This window comes from Natator depressus, chromosome 2 (genome assembly GCF_965152275.1).
Source record: "Natator depressus isolate rNatDep1 chromosome 2, rNatDep2.hap1, whole genome shotgun sequence".
Taxonomy (NCBI): domain Eukaryota; kingdom Metazoa; phylum Chordata; order Testudines; family Cheloniidae; genus Natator; species Natator depressus.
In genome coordinates, this window is record NC_134235.1 from 222,340,191 (window position 1) to 222,361,262 (window position 21,072).

The 21,072-nt window shown below is 42.2% G+C and overlaps 1 protein-coding gene across 4 annotated transcripts in view; it reads right to left on the minus strand.

Annotated features, from left to right (window-relative positions):
* The window catches only part of RUNDC3B (RUN domain containing 3B), a 139,826-nt gene extending 119,621 nt beyond the window's left edge, over positions 1 to 20,205 (minus strand). For all 4 annotated transcript variants that reach the window (XM_074945981.1, XM_074945979.1, XM_074945978.1 and 1 more), the window contains exons 1-2: positions 19,825 to 20,205; positions 7,065 to 7,180 (exon numbers count right to left, since the gene is read on the minus strand). In XM_074945981.1, the coding sequence (XP_074802082.1) occupies positions 7,065 to 7,180; positions 19,825 to 20,087 (379 nt within the window). In that variant the 5' untranslated portion in view covers positions 20,088 to 20,205. The remainder of the gene's footprint in view (positions 1 to 7,064; positions 7,181 to 19,824) is intronic.
* Positions 20,206 to 21,072: the final 867 nt, after the last annotated feature.

Here is a 21,072-nt window from a genome sequence, read left to right on the forward strand (position 1 = left end):
CTTTTTAACCCTTTATAGGTAAAACAAGTAGAGAACAACTACTAAGGGGGATTTTATACCTAACTGGCTGGCTGGGTGTCCATAAAAGGGAGCTACCCCCGCCTTTCATTTAACACAGCAGAATTATATTTGCTAGAGTCACCATTTTGAAAGGCTGTGTTCTCATGAACTTGTTTAGTTTTTGCAAGTCAAGAATGGGACTCCATCCACCTGTTTTCTTCTGAGTGAGAAAGTAATGTGAATAAAACCCTCTGCCACGGTGTTGAGCTGGTACAAGTTCCAGATGATTTACTTCCTACTCTAGCAGGTGCACGCGAGAGTGCTCCCTGAAGAGGGATGGGGAAGGGGAGTGGGTAGATGGAAAAGAGAAAGCCCTTCTGGATAATTTCCAGAACCCATTTGTCCATGGTGATGGTTTTCCAGACTGGGTAGAATGGCGATAGACTGTCCCCAAATGGGCTGAAGATTGGATGGAACTCTGGGATTGGAGAATGTGGCGTTTTCGTGTTCTCGACCAACACTTCAAAACGTTTGCCTCGGAGTGGATGGTTGAGACACAGACGAATGATCTTGTGTTTGTCGTGGTTTTGTCTGCCTCTGTTTGTTGCGCTGGTCGTAGTGTCTTTGAGTTTGGGTGTATGGGGCAGCCCAGAATCGTTGATTATAGAATCGACCCAGTTTCTTTTTGTTTGCAGGGAAATAGATTCCAAGTGCCTTTAATGTTGCTCGGAAGTCCTTCAAGGTGTGCAAGGAAACATCCGTGCTCTCTGCAAACAGTTTTTGGCCTTCAAAAAGTAGGTTCTCTATGGTTGCTTCAACTTCCCTGGGAAACCCAGAAAGATAGAGCCTGGAAGCCCTAATCATGACTATGGATGTAGCGATGGATCATACCACCGTGTTAGCAGAATTGAGAGAAGTCTGCAGGGCCGTTCTGGCAATGAGGGAAACTTCTGCAATGTTGGCCTTGTATTGCTCCTTTTTGTCTTCTCAAAGATGTTCAATAAAGGTTGACATCTGAGAAAACATGTTGTGCATGTATTTGGCTAGTAAGGCTGAGTAGTTGGCTATGTGGAATTGGAGAGTAGCCGACGAGTAGACTTTCCTTCTGAAAAGTTCTAGCCTTTTCCAGTCCTTATCATAAAGGGTGGTTCTTAGCTGATGTTGTTTCCCCCTTTGATTAACCACTTCTACTACCAATGAGTTTGGGGTAGGGTGGGTGAGCAAAAACTCAGCCCCCTTAGCCAGTGCATAGTACTTGTTCTCAGATCTCTTACAACAGGGTGAAGCTGTGGCTGGTGTCTGCCAGACAATTTCTGCAGGGTCCATAATTGCTGCATTAATGGGTAGTGCAACCTTAGCTGATGGAGAAGCTCGAGTATATCTGTCAGTCAGTTTATGCTGTGTCTCTGGTAGCTCCGTGTCTCCAGTGTCAAGGGAGTCAGCTACCCATTTAAACAGATCTTGAAAGGATTTGAAGTCACCTCCAGATATGGGGGTGGGGAGCAGCATTATTGTTTCAACTGGTGACAAAAGGAGATATTGGTAGGTGGGAGGGTATTGCCCTCAGGCTCATCTTCAGGTTCTACTTCCTCCTCCAGCGTTTCTGAGGAAACTGGGGCAGGTGGCAAAGGTGATTGCATTGTTCTGGACCTGGGTGGGTTGAGGGGGCCTGATGTTCTGATCCCTGTGTAATGCCCATGGGTCCCAGTATGCCCAGTTTGGTGGGAGGAGGCACTCATTGTGGAGCCTGCCAGCTTCTTCCATCCAGGTGCTGCAAGGGTCCAGGTTTGGGTGAGGAATGGTGAGGGATGTACATCCCTGCCTCCTCTGCCTCCTCCTCATTGCTGGAAAGAGGAGGGGCGGAGTATATGCAGGGAATCCATTAACAGAAAGGGTTCAGTGGATAAATGTACCAGACCATGCACTCAACCCTTCCAAAAGACCATCTACAACCCTTATAGTCATACCAGAACAAGAACTGGATCCAGCAAATATACTAACATCATAAGATATAACAACCCTAACTCATAAGTCCATTTGGAGTGTGCAGCATAAATACTTTGTTAACCTCCAATATCCTGTCAACACTGGCCCGTAGTCCCCTCCTCTACTTCCTCCTAAAAAGGAAAGAAAAAAAGTGAAGGGGAGTAGGAGAAGGTAAAGTGGATACATTTAAAGGCCACGCAGAACAAAGCAGTCAGACTTATGCACAAAAAGACTTCAAATGTACTCTACATTATGACTATGGGGTATCAATTCAGCAATATCTTAAGTCTTTCCAAAAGCACTGCCAGGAAATAAATCCATACCAGAGGATCTGTTCCTTCAGCTAATGCAGCACACTACATAGTTGGCCAGAAAACAAGTATGTGGTCCTAGTACCAGTGAAAAAACAATGTCAGAGCCTAGAAGTGCTTTCCATTCCAGGATTTAGGTAGCATTCAATCTTGAGGCAGTGGAGTTCTCACAGAGTTGGTGCCCGATTTTACTTCCAGAGGGCAATGCACTTTCCCACAGCTTCCAAAAGAAGTGCAGGCTAAGACCAAAGACCCCAGAGTCCTTCTAGAGCAGCAACCCCCTTTGGTGAACAGTTGAAGCAGATTATTTTACCCCCCAGAAAGAACTCAAAGGATAAACAGATTTGAATTGGATTGTACTGCCTAATGGATTATCCCACAGAAGAGCAATAGAGTTTCATCTTGGCCACACAGAAAGCTAAGGAGATACCCCTCTATTAAGGCAAATTTCAAAATTCTAACAGCAAAAATGAAAGGGGAGAATAGGGAGAGGAGTTTAATCCGCAGGCCATTATTTCATACTGTTGTTAGGAATTGATTGGGGAATCTCAAATCTATTTTTTTAAAACACAGGAACATATAATGGACAGCATATAGTGGACAAGGAGACCTTTAAGGAAGTTTTCTGCCTCTTGAGGCTTTTGAAAAACATGAGTCTCTTCTCTGTACTTTACATGGAACAAGACTGGAAACGTCATAGTATTTTTAAGGCCTTTTCACCTAGTCATGTTCCTTGCATTATTAAAGGCAGTCCTGCATTCCACATCTTTAGCAAGGTCCAGAAAAATCATGATCTTAGAATTAGAAGCACCCCATCGGAGTTTTCTCCTCCCTAGCTTTCTGCATAACAAACTCTTTAAAAGTAAATTGGAAACGTAAAAAGTAAAAAGGAAATGAATAATAATGGATTTTGTTTTAGCATCAAGGGCAAGTTTAGAGGTAAGGTTTCTGTGCCCTTTCTATATCAAAGGCATAATCCTCCAGTAAATCCAGTATCTCTGCAAGGAGCCCCTTCTACAAACCTCACCATTCTCAAATTAGTACACTATGATCACTTTTTAGGACTTCATTGCTTTCAGAGAATTGATAACATTCTGCTAAATCTGAGTCTACATACCTCCTATTTGATCTATTTGAAGAATCAATAGATGCAATTGGAGCTTGTATTGTCAACATGGTGGATTTAATTTCAATTGTGTCATCTCCAATCCTTTTAAATAGGGCCATAACAGCTCCACTCTCCTCCTCGGCAGCCATTTTGTCCAAGGGGTAGGGAGACAGTCTCGTCCTTTTTCAATCTTTTGCTACCCTGAAGCTCGCAAACAGCTTAGTTGTGTCTGATGGCAGTTAGGAGGTGTGGGAGTAGATGGGTGGTAAAGAGGGCCAGGTGGAGCCAGATTTTGCAGGACGGCTCAGGAGCAAAAGGGAACTGTGCCTTCATGTTCCATAGAACCACCAGGAATCCTCTGAGAGCATTTACCTTGGTGTGCTTAAGAAAACAAACTGGTGGAAGCAAGAACCTGTCCACTTATAAGACAACTGCTAATTTCCCTCATTTACTTCAATCAGACTAAAAATGATACCTTCAAAATGAAAAGTGCAATTAAACGTTCTTTATCACTAGAACAGACATCTTCATTTTTAGTGCAGAGCCACCCAATTATAAAAGCCATGACTGACTGATGAAGTGACAGCAAGATGATCTCACAAGAAAAGGTAAATAAGCATCTTCTTCTTGACTTAGTACACTTATGAATTAGAGGGAATATGAAATTCACTGCTTCATAGTATTATCATTTCACTGGATGTGCTGTATACATCTAGAATTTCTATCACTGTATCTTGACCACCTAGAAATCCAATTCTTATACAGTTCACAATGTTTAAAAACCATCATTGAACAAGAACACAATTTTTGAAGTTGCAGTCACCAATAAAATATTTTGAAATATTAAAGTAAATTAAAGTAATTGAAAATGTTATTTCACCACCACCACGTGGTCTTCTGGGAAAACTGCGGAGACAAGTCAGCCAGAGACTCCATCTACTCTACCCAGAAATAGCCAATGCAAGGACTGCTGTACTTGAGGGTTTGTAACGGGACTGCTCAGTGCAACAAAAATACCACCACTCACAGGACTGCAGGCTGGGAACTTGCTGCTTTATTCAACTGCACCACAACCAAGTGTTTGGTGGAGGGCGTGAGAGGGTGTACTCTCACTGACAACACAGGAAGGAGGGAGGGGTATAGCATGGCTCCATCCCCTAATATTCTGCGTAATGCAGTTAACCCCACGATGACCACTTTACTATAAAAAACAGCAGGTAAAAGGGGGCTCCCCAGACAGGGCTACCCTCCTCACCCACAGGGAATGACCAAGAACTGTTTAGTGCTTACAGAGTTGGAAGGTTTAAAAAAGTGTTGTTTTACATATCAAATATGCTCAGTTTATAAATCATTGAGAAATAGCTGAGAAACACACAAAATGACATTTTAATGTTCTCTCTCAGCGTAGAATTGCACTTTCAGGCATCTCATGACTCAGACCAACATTTTTTCTAACAATATTCATTGAAAAGCACTGTTTACACTTTGACAACATGAACTTAACCTGTACATAGCACAAACTAGTAATTCCAATTCCTACTAGGAAGCAGTTTGTCTCAAGAAGTCACCATTGCACAGATAGCTTGACTAGGGTTGCCAACTTTCTAATCACACAAAAACAAACATCCTTGCCCTGCCTGCCCCAAGGCCCCACCCCACCTCTTTTCCAAGGCCCTACCCCCACTCACTCCATCCCCACCCTCCCTCCACCGCTTGCTCTCCCCCACCCTCACTCACTTTCCCTGGGCTGGGACAGGGGGTTAGGGTGAAGGAGGGGATTCAGAGTGTGGGCTCTGGGAGGAAGTTTAGGTGCGGGAAGGGGCTCAGGGCTGGGGCAGGGTGTTGGGAGGGAGGGAGTGCAGGCTCTGGGTAGCACTTATCTCAGGCAGCTCCCATAAGCGACAGTATGTCCCTGCGGCTCCTAGGTGGATGTAGAGCCAGGCAGCTCTGAGTGCTGCCCTCTCCCACAGGTACCGCCCCCGCTGCAGGGCCGCTGCTCAGGGCAAGGGGAACACATGGAACCCTCATGGCCGCCCCTGCACCTAGGAGTCGGACATGCCAGCCACTTCTGGGAGCTGCGCAGAGCCAGGGAGCCTGCCTTAGCCCCGCTTCACCACCAACCGGACTTTTAGCGGCCCGGTCAGAGGCCAGGGTCCCTTTTTGACTGGGCATTCCAATCAAAAACCAGATGCTTGGCAACCCTAAGTGTGACTCATAGTCATGATTCATTTTATGAGAACCAGAGACCCTTTCTTTACCTATAGAAAGGTTCTACTGTCCTTCAGAGAGCGTAAACACTTATTTCACTTCTGCAAAAATATGGCTGTCTCTTTGTAGCATGAAGACTCAATACTTCCACAGGTCCTTTTACATTTATTCAATACATCCTTGTTATACACAACTGCAGGAGTGCTTACAGTGTCTCTATCTTCTTCTTCTCCAAGGACGGGTATGGGAGGAGGGAAGAGAGAGGTTTATGCCCCTTCCACACAAAGGGTGGTTGGTAGGAGAGCCCAGGCCCTCCACCTCCACCAGATGCCAACCCAAGGCCCTACAAGAGGCAATAGCAGCAAACACTCTGGAATACTTTGGGGCTGCCTTCCTGGGCCACTTCCTACTACTTTCTTCTCACAGGGCCTCAAAGTATTTCCCTTAAAGTCCAATGGAAAATAATAAAACAACTGAATTTTCAGCCCAGTTCAGCTCAGCTAGTAGCCTCATTTCTTGCACACTAGCCTCAGCTGCACACTGATCCAAGTTCCTGGGCTGCACCCCGCTCAGGGTCTGTCACACTCTCCCTCTATCCACGGTTTCAGGCAAGCAACAGTCCCTGATAAACCCCTGACTATAGTCAGGCTCCCGGCACAGGACTCAACCCTGAGCCCAAAAAAGAAAGTTTGCAGCTACCTCTCACCTAGATCTCCACCCTGGACCTTCTCCTGCTGCTTACTAGCCCTTCCCTTGCAATAAGGACTTCTTTGTGCCCTTGCTCAGGAGTTCTCAGGATAGATTTGTTTTCCTATTCTGAGCTGTCTGGCTCCCTTTTAAAAGCTTCTCCTCCAGCTAGAGAAGACTGCAGGTGCAAAGAAGCAGGATCTCCTGGGCCCAGAACTGCTCCTGAAACCCTCCTGTCCCAATGAGGGTTTATACACGCAGTCACAATCACATGACCACTGCATGGAAAACAAATAATGAAACTATTCAATATCTATTTAGAACAGGGATTTCCCACATGGAAATTGCAGCTCTGTAGGATAACTTTTGGGATGTTCATTAGGCATGAGACTAGCCAGGGACATTCAAGACTTGGATTGTACTGATGGACACAAACATTCAAAACAAACTGAAAATCCTTTTGCACACACACTTCACAGAAAAACTTCTAGTATTAGTTCTCCTGATCTGGTTGCATGTACTAGCTGCCTTATCTTCTCTGACACTCCAAAGATGGGTTCTAGAGCAAGTGACATGATGTGATTACTAGCAACCTGACATTGATAGAAACATAACTATACCGCAGTTTTCCATCAGCAAAACTTAAAACTCTTGGTTTCCATTTAAACTTTGAGCATAAATTCACTGAGCATAGTGCACACTCCATTGTTTTAGTTTTAAAAAAGAGGGTATAACAACTGGAAAATAGAGAATTATTAATGTACCTTTCAGACGATGACTTAAAATCTGTTCCAAAATGGCTGCAAAATTATTAAATTCAGGAGAAGAATCATCAATAGTCTCAAAACAGGAACGATCAATCAGAGTCTTCACAGAGAACCTAGAACAGAAGAATAGGATATCAATTTTATAGATCCATTTGTTCCTCTATACCAGATGGCATAATGTATTTTATTAAAATAGGAAAGTGATCAAGATGTTCAAGTTATAACATGTATGGTTCTCATTTACCTAAAATACAAGAAGTAACCTAGAAAATATTGTAAATCATCACTTCTAGCTTTCATAGAATTGTATTGTAAATCATCGCTGCTAAAGCTTTCATAGATTCAGATTTCAAGGCCAGAAGGGACCAGTGTGATCAACTAGTCTGGCCTCTTGTATAACACAGGACATAGAACTTACCCAAAATAGCCCCAGAGCAAATATTTTAGGGAAAAAAAAATCAAATTATGATTTAAAAGTGGTCAGTAAGGGAGAATCCACAACAACCCCTGGTAAATTATCCCAATGGTTAATTATCTTCATTGTTAAACTGAAAATGGAAATAAGGTGTAAATTTATGTCTAGATTCAACATCCAACCAATGGATCAGATTATACATTTCTTTGCTAGACTGAAGAATCTATTATTACATATTCATTTCCCATGTAGATACCTATAAATTGTAATCAATTTGCCCATTAACCTTTTCTTTGTTAAGATAAATAGATAGAGCTCTGAGTCTATTTCTAATCCTTTAGTCATTCTCATGGCTCCTTTGAACGCTCCACAATTCAAGAATGATATTGATAAATTGGAGACACCAGAACTGGACACAATATTCCAGCAGCAGTTGTATTAGTGCCAAATGCAGAGGTAGAAGAACATCTCTACTCCTACTCGAGATTCTCCCATTTACGCATCCAATCGCATTTTTTGGCCACAGCATCACACTGAGAACTCAGCTGATTATCTACCATAACCCCCAAATCTTTTTCAGACTAATGGCCTTCCAAGATAAATACCCCATGATGTAAGCATGGCCTACATTCTTTGTTCATCGCTGTATACATTTACTAGGGCTGTCAAGTGATTTAAAAAAATTGCTATTAATTGCACTGTGAAACAATAATTGAATACCATTTATTTAAAATATTTTTGGATGTTTTCTATGTTTTCAAATATACTGATTTCAAGTACAACACAGAATACAAAGTGTACAGTGCTCACTTTATATTTATTTTGATTACAAGCATTTGCATTGTAAAAAAACAAAACAGTATTTTTCAATTCACCTAATACAAGTACTGTGGCGCAATCTCTTTATCATGAAAGTTGAACTTACAAATGTAGAATTATGTAAAAAAAAAAAACTGCATTCAAAAATAAAACAATGTAAATTTTTAGAGCCTGCAAGTCCAACTTCTCGTTCAGCCAAGCACTAAGACAAATAAGTCTGTTTACATTTGCAGGAGATAATGCTGCCCGCTTCCTGTTTACAATGTCACCTGAAATCGAGAACAGGCATTCTCATGGCACTGTTGTAGCCAGAGTCGCAAGATATTTACGTGCCAGATGCAATAAAGATTCATATGTCTCTTCATGCTTCAACCACCATTCCAGGGGACACGCATCCATGATGACGACAACTGACTCTGCTCGATAACAATCCGAAGCCGAGAGGACCGACGCCTGTTCGTTTTCCATCATCCGAGTCAGATGCCACCAGCAGAAAGTTGATTTTCTTCTTTGTGGTTCAGGCTCTGTAATTTCCCCATTGGAGTGTTGCTCTTTTAAGACTTCTGAAAGCATGCTCTACACCTCATCCCTCTCAGATTTTGGAAGGCACTTCAGATTGTTAAACGCTGGGTCGAGTGCTGTAGCTATCTTTAGAAATCTCACATTGGAACCTTCTTTGTGTTTGGTCAAATCTGCAATGAAAGTGTTCTTAAAATGAACAACATGTGCTGGGTGATCATCCAAGACGGCTATAACATGAAATATATAGCAGAATGCAGGTAAAACAGAGCAGGGGACATACAATTCTCCCCCAAGGAGTTCAGTCACAAATTTAAATTAATGCATTTTTTTTTAACGAGCATCATCAGCATGGAAGCATATCGTCTGGAATGGTGGCCGAAGCATGAAAGGACATACGAATGTTTTGCATATTTGGCGCCTAAGTACCTACCTTGCAATGCCAGCTACAAAAGTGCCATGCAAATTACTGTTCTCACTTTCTAGTGACATTATAAATAAGAGGGCAGCATTATCTCCTGTAAATGTAAACAAACTTATTTGTCTTAGCGCTTGGCTGAACAAGAAGTAGAACTGAGTGGACTTGTAGGCACTGATGTTTTAAACGGTTGTTTTTGAATGCAGTTATGTAAAAAAACACAAAAATCTACATTTGTAAGTTTCACTTTCACGACAATTACATTATAGTATTTGTATGATGTGAACTGAAAAATACTATCTCTTGTTTATTATTTTTATAGTGCAAATATTTGTAATAAAAAATATACACTTTGATTTCAATTACAACACAGAATACATATGAAAATGTAGAAAAAATCCAAAATATTTAATAAATTTCAACTGGTATTCTACAGTTTAACAGTGCGATTAAAACTGCGATTAATTGCAATTAATTTTTTTTAGTTAATCACGTGAGTTAACTGCGATTAATCGCCAGCCCTAACATTTACATTAAACCATATTAAAATGCATAGTCTTTGCTTGCGCCCAATTTACCAAACGATGCAGATCGCTCTGAATCAGTGACTTGTCTGCTTCTTTATTCACTACTCCCCCAATTTGTGTGTCATCTTCAAACATAATCAGCAATGATTTAATGTTTTTTTCTAAGTCATGGATAAAAACGTTAAATAGCATAGGGTAAAGAACTGATTATTGATGGACTCCAGTGGAAGAGGCACCCACTTGATCATGATTCCCTATTTACAATTATATTTTGAGACCTATTAGTTAGCCAATTTTTAATCTATTTCGTGTGTGCCATGTTAAAAAAAACTAGAATATAATTATCAAAATATCATATGGTATCAAGTCAGGCACCTAACAGAAGTCTATTACATCAACACTATTACATTTATCACCCAAACTTGATACCATAATAAGTTTGACAGGATCTATTTTCAATAAACCCACGTCAATTTGCATTAATTACCCTCCTTTAAATCTTTATTAATCAAGTCCCACATCAGCTGTTCCATTATCTTGCCCAGGATTGATGTCAGGCTGACAGGCCTATAATTACCTGGATCATCCTGTTTACCCTTTTTAAAAACTGACACATCACCACCTTTTGTCCAGTCTCCTGGAACTTCCCCAGTGTACCAAGACTTATTGAAAATCAACATTAATGATCTAGTGAGCTCCTCAGCCAGCTCTTTTAAAACTCATGGATGCTAATTATCTGGACCTGCTGCTTTAAAAATGTCTAACTTCAGTAGCTTCTGTTTAACATCATCCAAAGATACCAGTGGAAGGAAAAAGTGTTATCAACCCCATATGATGAGACTGTATCATCTGTTTTTTCCCCAGAGACAAGACATGAATGTTTATTCAACACTTCCGCCTTTTCATTGATAATTCTACCATTTCCATCTAGTAATGGACCAATACCATTACCAGGATTCCTTTGTTCCTAATATATTAAAAAAAAAAAACACACACACCTCCTTCTTATTTTCCTTAACACTGCTGGCCATAGATTTCGCATTGTCCCCCTTTTCTTCCCTTATCAGTTTTCTACAATTCCTAACTTCATTACTATCAACTTCCTCTTTCGTTTGTTTTTATGTAAATGTATTTATTTATTATAGCTGAGTTCACTTCCCCTCCAAACCAGGTCAGTTTTTAAACCAACATAGCCTTCTTCCTTGATTGGGGCTTTTTGGCCATCTAATAAGGTGTTCTTAAAATGATTACCAATTATAATTCACATTTTTCTGATTAAGTTCTTCCTCCCAGCTGATTTGGCTTAAATTGTTTTTAGCTTTGTGAAACTGGCCCTAATACAGCACCAAGTATATTACTGATCTGGACTTGATTGTGCTTGCACATTATAAATGTGATCAAGTCATGACCACATGTACCTAAGCAACCTTTAATTTTTCATTCTGTGATCAGCTTTTCTTTAGCTGTTAAGAAAGGGTCTAAATCAATTCCCTCTTGTTGGCTGTAACACTTTGAGAGTTAGGAAACTGTCATCTCTAATGTTTAGAAATTCCAAGGATGTTTTAGTACTTGCAACATGAGACCTCCATCATGTGTCACTCAAAGTGAAGTCCCATAATCATGCAGCTTTTTTCCCTACATAGTATAGTCAGTCATTAAGCTGGAGTCATTCTGTTCCCTAGTGTGATTTTGTGGTCTGTAGCAGGCACGAATACACACCCCATCTTGTGCTAGGTTTGTCTGAACATTGATCTGGAATATTAAGTCTGGTTTTCCTAGTTTTGCTGAAGGACCTTTTGGGAGTCTCAAACACATTGATTGTGAATTCTTACAGATCAGTTCAAAGGGCAGGGATGTCAAATATTTAACAGAGACATCCTTTTTCCAATCTGTTCTTCTCAGGAAAGAGACTGTACCCATGCCTAGCACAATAGAGCCAATAACATTTGTTGGGGACTGTAGACACCACCAGAACACAAGCAATTACAATACTAATTTACCAAACCGAAAAGGAAATTATGAATTATAAATTTTACACTGCCCCAAGGCCATTTAAAAAAATTCCATTAAGTAAAACATCTGGCCCTGGTAATTTCTCATTAATATTTATAGCCCTCTCAAATGTTCTCCAAATAATTGGAGAAACTTTTCAGCAACATTTGGGATAGTCAAAGTAGGCTGGTGAAATGTGTTTTGTAGACATCCATCTCACTGCTTGACTTAGGCCTGGAGCATCGTTGCTCAGAATCTCGATCCTTTTCACATCCTTGAACAAGTCCCTCACATCTTCATCCTCACCCCTGGCACCCCCAGTAGACCAGGGTTTGTGAAGGGATTCTCAGAAGTCAGACCAGGTTCCTCCTCGGTTCCCTTGCTGGGAGAAAATTCCCCCAGTCTCATCAGAAGTTTCTAGAGCTGCTTTATGCCACCTCAATCCCTTAACTCACCCTACAGGGACTAGGGTGGGGGTGAGAATCTGACCATCTGACTCCGGTTTAGTCTATATCCATCCATGGTATCTGCTTTAGACTCAGTATTCTCCAAAAGAGGACTTTAGAGTTTGAGAATTTTCTTAGGCAAATAAACAGTTTTCAGAAGTCAGTCTGTTGACCCTCCCTTCAAGGGCAACCTAAGGATCCTAGTTGCTGAAATCTACATTTCTGCTGGGAAAAAAAAGGAAGAGATGCCTATTTAAAATTCATCCTTTTACCTTGTATTCCATTGGATTTCCTCAGCAAGACACCAGTCATCTCGCTCATACAATCAGCCTAACTGAGCAGAGGACCAGCTCCCACAATAACGTGTGCGCGTATGCACGTGCCACACTTCCACTGGATTTCATGAGCAACACAGATAACCCATGCCCCCAGACTAATTGCGACAGATCACCATCAATAGCTAGAATCTGCAGGAAAGCTAAGCCTGAATCTCTCTTCTCCAGGTTCCTCTGTGAGGATGAGAGTGTTCTTAGTAGTTTATACCACTAGCCAACCAGCAGACAATTCAAATGGCTGTAATCTCACAGAAAAAGATCAGTATTAAGGGAGAAAAGTATTCCAAACATGGCATAGCTATACCAACACTGCAACAGTCCCTAGCTGCACACAATGTCCTTTAAGCAAGAGAATGTTCCCAAACACCAGTGCTTCTGTACAGCTCTTCTAGTATCCTAGGATTTCAACCGTTGAGGACATCATTCTCTTCCTTCAGAGTAATCATGGACTGGGCCAGCAATAAATAGATGTAGATGTGGTTGCATTTTCCAACCTGCAGAAGACCTTCTGAGTCCTTATTAAGATGTTTAAGTCAGATGGAGACCTGGAAGATTATCGCCATCTTTTCCTTGCAACCTCTTCTATCCTTGCAGCAGGAGGAGAAGGAATTTTTCCCAAATTTCTTAACTCAACTGCAGCAGGGCTCAGGAACCTTATTTGGGATATATCCAGGCCAAGAGGCTTAAGTTAATAATGCCTCAACAAGAGAAGATTCTAAGTTTAGAGATTAATTTTAAGAACACGGAAGGAAGCCGCTATATGTGTTTCTAATTGTGATGTTTTTGCTGCTACATTATTATTCTTCACTTTCAGGCCTTTTGAAAGGTGATAAACAACCAGAATAAAAAGTCGGGTGAACTAGTACATACACACTGTACAAATTTTCCTCTGTTCTTAAGTGATCTGAAGCCACACAAAACACTGCCACGTTCCTGTTACATCAGTATTTTGACTTTATACGGAGAGGTGACATGTTGAGATTCTGTAACCCATGAAACATGATTTACCATGAAGTATTACAGGACAATTCAGGATCAATGTTACCAAGTTTCAATATTTCTGATGCACATAGTACAAATGAAAATAGAGTAATGCCTTGGCTACTAACGGCAAACTGAGGAAGTCCTGCATCAAAGCTACTTATGTCAGGCTGAAAAGCACAGATGGCTTAATTTTTCATAGGACAACTCTGTCTATACTGGACAAACAGGGTTTGAGTTATGATCCTCACTTCAAGGCTTCCGAGTATTGGGGGGGCGGTCCAGCTTTGTGAGGCAGCTCTGAGCGAAGATAACATAGCAAAAGTTCAATGCCTTGACTATCAGGATTGAAGCAGCTAAAATTGATGGTACCTAGCAAGGAGGCATGACAAACAATGATTATTCTATTTAACATATGCAGTGTTGTTGTAGCCATGTCAGACCCAGAGTATTAGAGAGACAAGGTGGAGGACCAACTTCTGTTGGTGTGAGAGAGAAGATTTCAAGCTACAGAGCTCTTTTCCAGGTCTCATTACTTCAGCCACTTGTGTCTCTATTCTATTTAATAATAGAACAGATCTCACCTTGGAAACACAAGCACCATGGAGCAGTACATCCCCACTGTCATTTGCCTTACATGCAATAGCATTAATTCTGTCTATGCAGAAGCACTGTTACATCAACTCCTGTACACGGAGTTTCAGCTTTGTGATGCAATTCTGCTCAAGAGTCACCGTCTTGAGCTCTGAAGCATCAAAGCTACTTGCACCAATGTGTGGAAATGCAACGGTATCTCGAAAGAACATTTTCACAAGAAATTGGAATTCATGCACCTTATTGCTTATAGTTGAGGCTCTACGCCAATGCCACTTACCTTGAACTCCACGGTCTTGAAGTATCTTTCAATGAAAGGTGGTTCTATGTTGACATGTGGACTTTAGATCCAAGGGTAGTTCATTGCTGATGTTCCTGTCTGCATTGAAACCTCTCTCTAGAGAGCAGAGATGTAAGGCTGCACTTTGGATGCCAGCTAGGCATCTGCTTTAAGACAAACATCTTCAAAGCACTCCAAGCATCTCACTGGAATATACTTGGAATCCTCAGCAGATACCATTTCAGGGTCTCAATGCACCATGTGTCCAAGAGCTGATCAACTTTGACACGTGGCCTTCACATTCAGAAGAGGAATCTATACATATATTCCAAACCTTAATGCTTTTCTTTGTGGAACCTCTAACAAGAGGAAGTATATGGCCACACTATGTATACTGAATCAAACATCTACACTGAGTCAGATACCTTTAGAACAGTGGTTCCCAAACTTGTTCCGCCACTTGTGCGGGGAAAGCCCCTGGCGGGCCGGGCCGGTTTGTTTACCTGCTGTGGCTGCGGTTCGCCGCTCCAGGCCAATGGGAGCTGCTAGAAGAGGCAAGGGCCAAGGGATGTACTGGCCACCACTTCCAGCAGCTCCCATTGGCCTGGAGCAGCGAACCGCAGCCACTGGCAGCCGCAATCGGCCGAACCTGCGGACGCGGCAGGTAAAGAAACCGGCCCGGCCCGCCAGGGGCTTTCCCTGCACAAGCGGCGGAACAAGTTTGGGAACCACTGCTTTAGAATAATCTAAGCAAGCAAACAGGAGCCTAATTTTTGAAGACCCCCTCCAGAGAGTTTGAGTAATGTGTCCGGGATAGGGAGAGAGACCCCAATATAATCCTGTAAGACTCTTCACCTCTGAATATCACTTGTGTTCTTATCTCAAATCTATAAATGGAAGATAAAAAACAGAAGACAATCTCTACCTTATAAGGGAAAGTTGATAACTTTTGTCAAAGAACTTAATGCTTCCAGCTGAGCATCAAGGCTGTGAAATCTCAACACACACTGAGACGATATTACCAGCAAAGCATTGAGGCGATTAACAGATCTCCAAATTTTAAACACACATAACATTATGATGGTTTTTAATATTTAAGTTGTCTCCCCACCAATCTTTTCAATGTATCTGAAACAAACTGTCCCTTGGAAAACTTTAGATGTTCAGAACTATATACATATGCCACTACAAATAGCAGGGCTAACTTTTACAGCAGGAGGCTGGAGAAACCTAAAGACTCCTCTGTCTGAAAATTCTCAGACCAACCCTATGCACCCTATTGTGATCATGGTACAGAGGAGTCAGCCTGTTTGGGGAAGGAATTGTTTTCATGGGCCTACACAAAAATGTGAGGGTCAACAGTTAATTTTCTTATATGAAAATAATGTGACAGTACTGTCTTATCTGACTGTGAGCCTGCAGGTGTCAAATATCTACAATATTAAAATCAGATTTTAAAAGTCTCTAAATGACCATATAATCCCTCTATATTCTGTGTCATTTAGTTAATGAAGAACAAGCATAAAAAAATTGGCAGTAAAAGGGGCAAGTAAAAATCCAAATAATGCAGATGACACTTTAAAAAGAGCTACTGAAGAAATACTAAAGATTTTGCAGAATGATAATTTGAAGAAATCTTCTCTGGTAATCATAAGAGAAGGCTGCAGATGACAATGCAGAAGAATTTCTTACTTGCAGCTTCTGAGCTGCAGTAGTAAAAAAAAGGGGTACTTTCCACATTTGATTCAATCATCTCAAGGTACATTAATGGCACCATTTATACCAACAGTATTTCTGATGGTCTCAAACATATTACAATCAGCTGCCTGATTTGCTGCTTTGTAGTTTTTAGTGTACGCCTACTAAAGAATACTCTATAATATCAGAAAGGCTTAATAATTGCAGATGGGTTTTGATTATTTCCATAAAACTACTCCTTGCCTTTTTCTTTTAAAAAGCTCAAAAAGGATAGAAACAATCAAGAACACACACTCCTCTCACCCAAGATTTAAAGCTTGTGGAAAATGTTAATTTTTAGGCTTGGTGAGAAAGACAGCAGAATGTTATTCTAGCTGTAAACATTTTGTTATTTTAGAGAGCGTCTATAGGAAGGTAGGAATCACTCATTCACATATGCTGCTGTTGCTGACAATTTATATTGCCTCAGTTTTCTAAGATTTCTTTCTCTAAATTAGAGTCACTTTTGACTGTCTCACAGATACATTAAATATCAGAGCTAAAGAAAACCATTCTCCAGTGGAGAGTAGGATATTTTCCATCATAATAGGAGAGATGAGGTCTAAGCCATCACATACCACAGAATGTAAGCTTTGATCTTTTTTTAAAAAAGGTTTTCTAGCATTTATGGTTCCAATAGTAACCAGTGAACTTCAATCCTAAGTTTATGAGCAGGCAAGCAATGTCAGCACCTCTGCAGCTTTCCCAACAGCCAAGTGGAATTGACAAGATGGGAGAATTTCATTTCTAGCATTTGAGACCCGAGAGGCAACCACAAAACTGACTAGTTTCTTACCCACTTTATTCAGTTATTGCATCTAGCTTTTCCAAGCAGCACTAGAGGGAAGCACAAAAAAGACAGGCTACTGGAGAAGTAGAGTAGTGGAGCCCTCCCTGAAGCCTGGATGCTGGGATCTGAGGGAGAGAACATGTTCTTCTTCCCTTTCAGTAGCTAGGATGATGTGGGTTGGTTCAAGTCTGTAACCCATCTACTAAGCTACAGCCAGTATGAAAGAAGGAATTCCACAAGCAGGATCTAAGGACTATACCCTGATGGGAAGGGGAAGGCGCCAAGAAACAAATTAGCTTTTCCTAAGGAAGTTACCACTGGACCACACTAGTAAGGATACAAGCCTCATGTCATGTTATCTAGTAGGTGTCACTTGTCAATCCCTGTGTGAAAGCTTCAATTTGTAAAAGTTATAATATAGATAGAGAAAAATATTTGTATATTATAAAGATATTACAGTTAAATATCTGTTCAGTATTTTTAAATATACTTATTTTCAATGAATTAAAAGTCATTACAGGGCATTTTAGTCAATATTCAAATTAATCTATTTGTTGGCTCTACATTATATTGGAATTGGAATTGGGCTAGGAATTCACTTTCAAAAGCATTTTTGTACTTTTTACTCAAGGTTTCCTATGATTTAATAGGTAATAATTCACGTGTGGAAAAAATAAGTTACACATTTACAAGACTATGACAGCACCAGAAGAGCTGTTGAAGTGCGTGAAGTAATATGTATTTTTGAGTCATACAGAATCATGTCAAGTCTATGCTTCCACCGAAGAGTTTAAAAATATTAAAAATGCATACTTTAATGGTAGATGTTGGCATTAAACTTAAATCCAGACTCAAACACTGTCTTTAATGCACCCATTCCTGTAATCATCTATTGCAATTATCTTTAAAAAAGTAGGTAACTTTATATTTGTACTACATGTACAACATGGTGAATAAGAGAGCTTCAACCTTCAATTTAGTTTTATAGATGTAGTGGGTATAAAAATTAGAACCGTTAGTTAAAAGTATTATTTTGCATGGAGAAATTCAACTGTATCTCACAACATATAAAGAAAAGGAGTACTTGTGGCAAGTTAGAGACTAACAAATTTATCTGAGCATAAGCTTCCGTGAGCTACAGCTCACTTCATCCGATGCATACAGTGGAAAGTATAGTGGGGAGATTTTTATATACACAGAGAACATGAAACAATGGGTGTTATCATACAGACTGTAACAAGAGTGACGAGAAAAGGTGAGCTACCAGCAGGGGGGGGGGGGGGAAGCCTTTTGTAGTGATAATCAAGGTTGGCCATTTCCAGCACTTTACAAGAACAGTAGGAGAGGAAATAAACAAGGAGAAATAGTTTTACTTTGTGTAATGACACATCCGCTCCCAGTCTTTATTCATGCCTAAGTTAATTGTATCTAGTTTGCAAATTAATTTCAATTCAGCAGTCTCTCGTTGGAGTCCGTTTTTGAAGTTTTTTTGTTGAAGAATTGCCACTTTTAGGTCTGTAATCGAGTGACCAGAGAGATTGAAGTGTCCTCCGACTGGTTTTTGAATGTTCTAATTCTTGACGTCTGATTTGTGTCCATTTATTCTTTTATGTAGAGACTGTCCAGTTTGGCCAGTGTACATGGCAGAGGGGCATTTACAGACCTAATAGTGGCAATTCTTCAACAAAAAAACCTTCAAAAACAGACTCCAAGGAGAGACTGCTGAATTGGAATTAATTTGCAAACTGGATACAATTAACTTAGGCTTGAATAAAGCCTGGGAGTGGATGGGTCATTACACAAAGTAAAACTATTTCTCCTTGTTTATTTCCTCTCCTACTGTTCTTGTAAAGTGCTGGAAATGGCCCACCTTGATCATCACTACAAAAGGCTCCCCCCCGCTCTCCTGCTAGTAATAGTCACCTTTCCTGGTCACCCTTGTCACAGTCTGTACGATAACACCCATTGTTTCATGTTCTCTGTGTATATAAAATCTCCCCACCATATTTTCCACTGAATGCATCTGATGAAGTGAGCTGTAGTTCACGAAAGCTTATGCTCTAATAAATTTGTCAGTCTCTAAGGTGCCACAAGTACTCCTTTTCTTTTTGTGGATACAGACTAACACGGCTGCTACTCTGAAACCTGTCACAACATATAAGATACCACATGAGGAAAGCCTAAATGAAGACAAGACTTGAATTAAACATCCTTAAAAGTTTAGAAACCATCTTGCTTCAACTGTCGTGAACATACATAGAACTGACAAATATTCACATTGTACAGCAAAATCTCTAACAAGTACATTTTGCCAAAAAACAAACCTACTTGTCTCAAGCTACCAGTCTGAACTAGTCCCAATATTTTGTTGAAATAGCGTTAACTTTATAGTCAGGTAAATACACACACCGTCTTGTCAAAGCGAAGAAGAATAAAGCCAGCAAGCAATTTAGGCCGGGTCCTTGGGAGGCTGCTAAACAGCCATTTTTAAAGGCGCTGAGTCAGGAGGGAGACTCCCATCCTTCGTTTTTAATCCTACTGCAGCCCCAAAGCCAGGCAACCCCCCCGTACCGAGGACGGGCGCATAGCCTGCCGTGCTGCCAGCGGCCACCAAAGCCACCACGGGTCAGGCCACGCGCAGAGTCCCCCTCTCAGCCCTGCAGGCACGCTGCCCAGGGCGACGGCGACCAGCCAGCTGCGCGCCCAGGGGCTGGGATCCACAGGGCGGAGCAGGGGATTCACCTGCCCAAGGCGGGGCGCGGGGGTGGAAAGCGATTTCAGCCGCGCCGACGGAGGCGGGCACAGCCCGGCGCTGGGGGCAGCGAAGGAGGGGAACTCGCCTCCCCAGAGGGCGGGCACGAGACAGAGGCAGAGCGGGGAGGAGCCGCGGGGCTGGGGAGTCACCTGCAGACGGTGATCAGGTTCCTCCTCTCCACCGCCGCGTTGCGGGACTGGACGCTCTTCCTACGGGCCGAGACGTTCAGCCCCCCCAGGCTCAGGGAAGCCATCGCCGCGGGCGGCAGGTGGAGCCACAGGGGCTGGCGCGGAGCCTTTGTTCCCGGCCTCCTGCTCTCCGGGCTGCCACCGCCGCCACCCCAGGGGAGGACGAGGCCCCCGTGTCTCCCCCTCCTGGTGCCGGTGTCTGAACGGCAGGTGCTGCTGCGCATCCGGCCGGCAAAGGGAGGGAGGGAGCCGGGGTCCCCCACCCTCGGCAGCCGGAGCAACCGCGGCGCCTTTGAGTCGCAGCTGCCAGGACCGCAGAGCACCGGCTCCGCCAGCCAATCAAAAGGCAGGAGGGGGCGGGGCACAGGGCGGCAGATGCTTTAAAGGGGCGCGTGCTCTTAAGAGAGCCAACTGTCAAGTGCGCGAAGATGTGGCTTGGGGCGCGTGGGGAATTAGGCGAGGAGGCGGGGCCGGGCCGGGACACCTAGGCTCTCTGTGTTCTGGGGATCTATGGTGACCAGATGTCTTGGTTTTTATAGGGACAGTCCTGATATTTGGGGCTGTCTCTCATATAGGCACCTATTACCACCCAGCCCCTGTCCCAATTTTTCACATTTCCTGTCTAGTCACCCTAAGAAGTTTCCCTTACCTTTCCTATTCGCTGCACAGCCCCCCGCATCTCTTTGCTTCCCATGTGTGGCCCACTCCCTGTCAGGTAGAGCTGTGACCTAAAGACAGGGCCTCAGGGACAGAGCCCTTGGACTCTTTGTCATGGTGTGCCTAGGGCCCTGTCTGGTCCTGTGGAAGTACCTGCCCAGACCAAGCTCAGTGAGCCAATATCCCTTAGAGTCCAATTGTGTGGTTGCCACTTTGTAGGTGGTTTTCAGTGACTGGTCCAATCAAACCAAGACTGATGTTCACTGATGATTCCTCAGAGGTAAAGTATTTCCCTTCTCCCTGGTGTACAGAATATCTCCCTCCCGGATAGGTTTGTGGCAGGTGAGAATACCAGTTGCATGCTGTTTTTACATGAGGTTTCCTATTCCCATGGTTTCTTAAAGAAAGCTTTTGGGCTGTGATACAAGCAGGTTTACACAAACCACATTGCTTCATGAGTTCTTTAACTGATTGTGGTTTATTGGAAAATTTTTGTTGGGCAGCAGGTTCACCTTATCGTGGACTAATTGAACATGATATACCCTTTCTTTA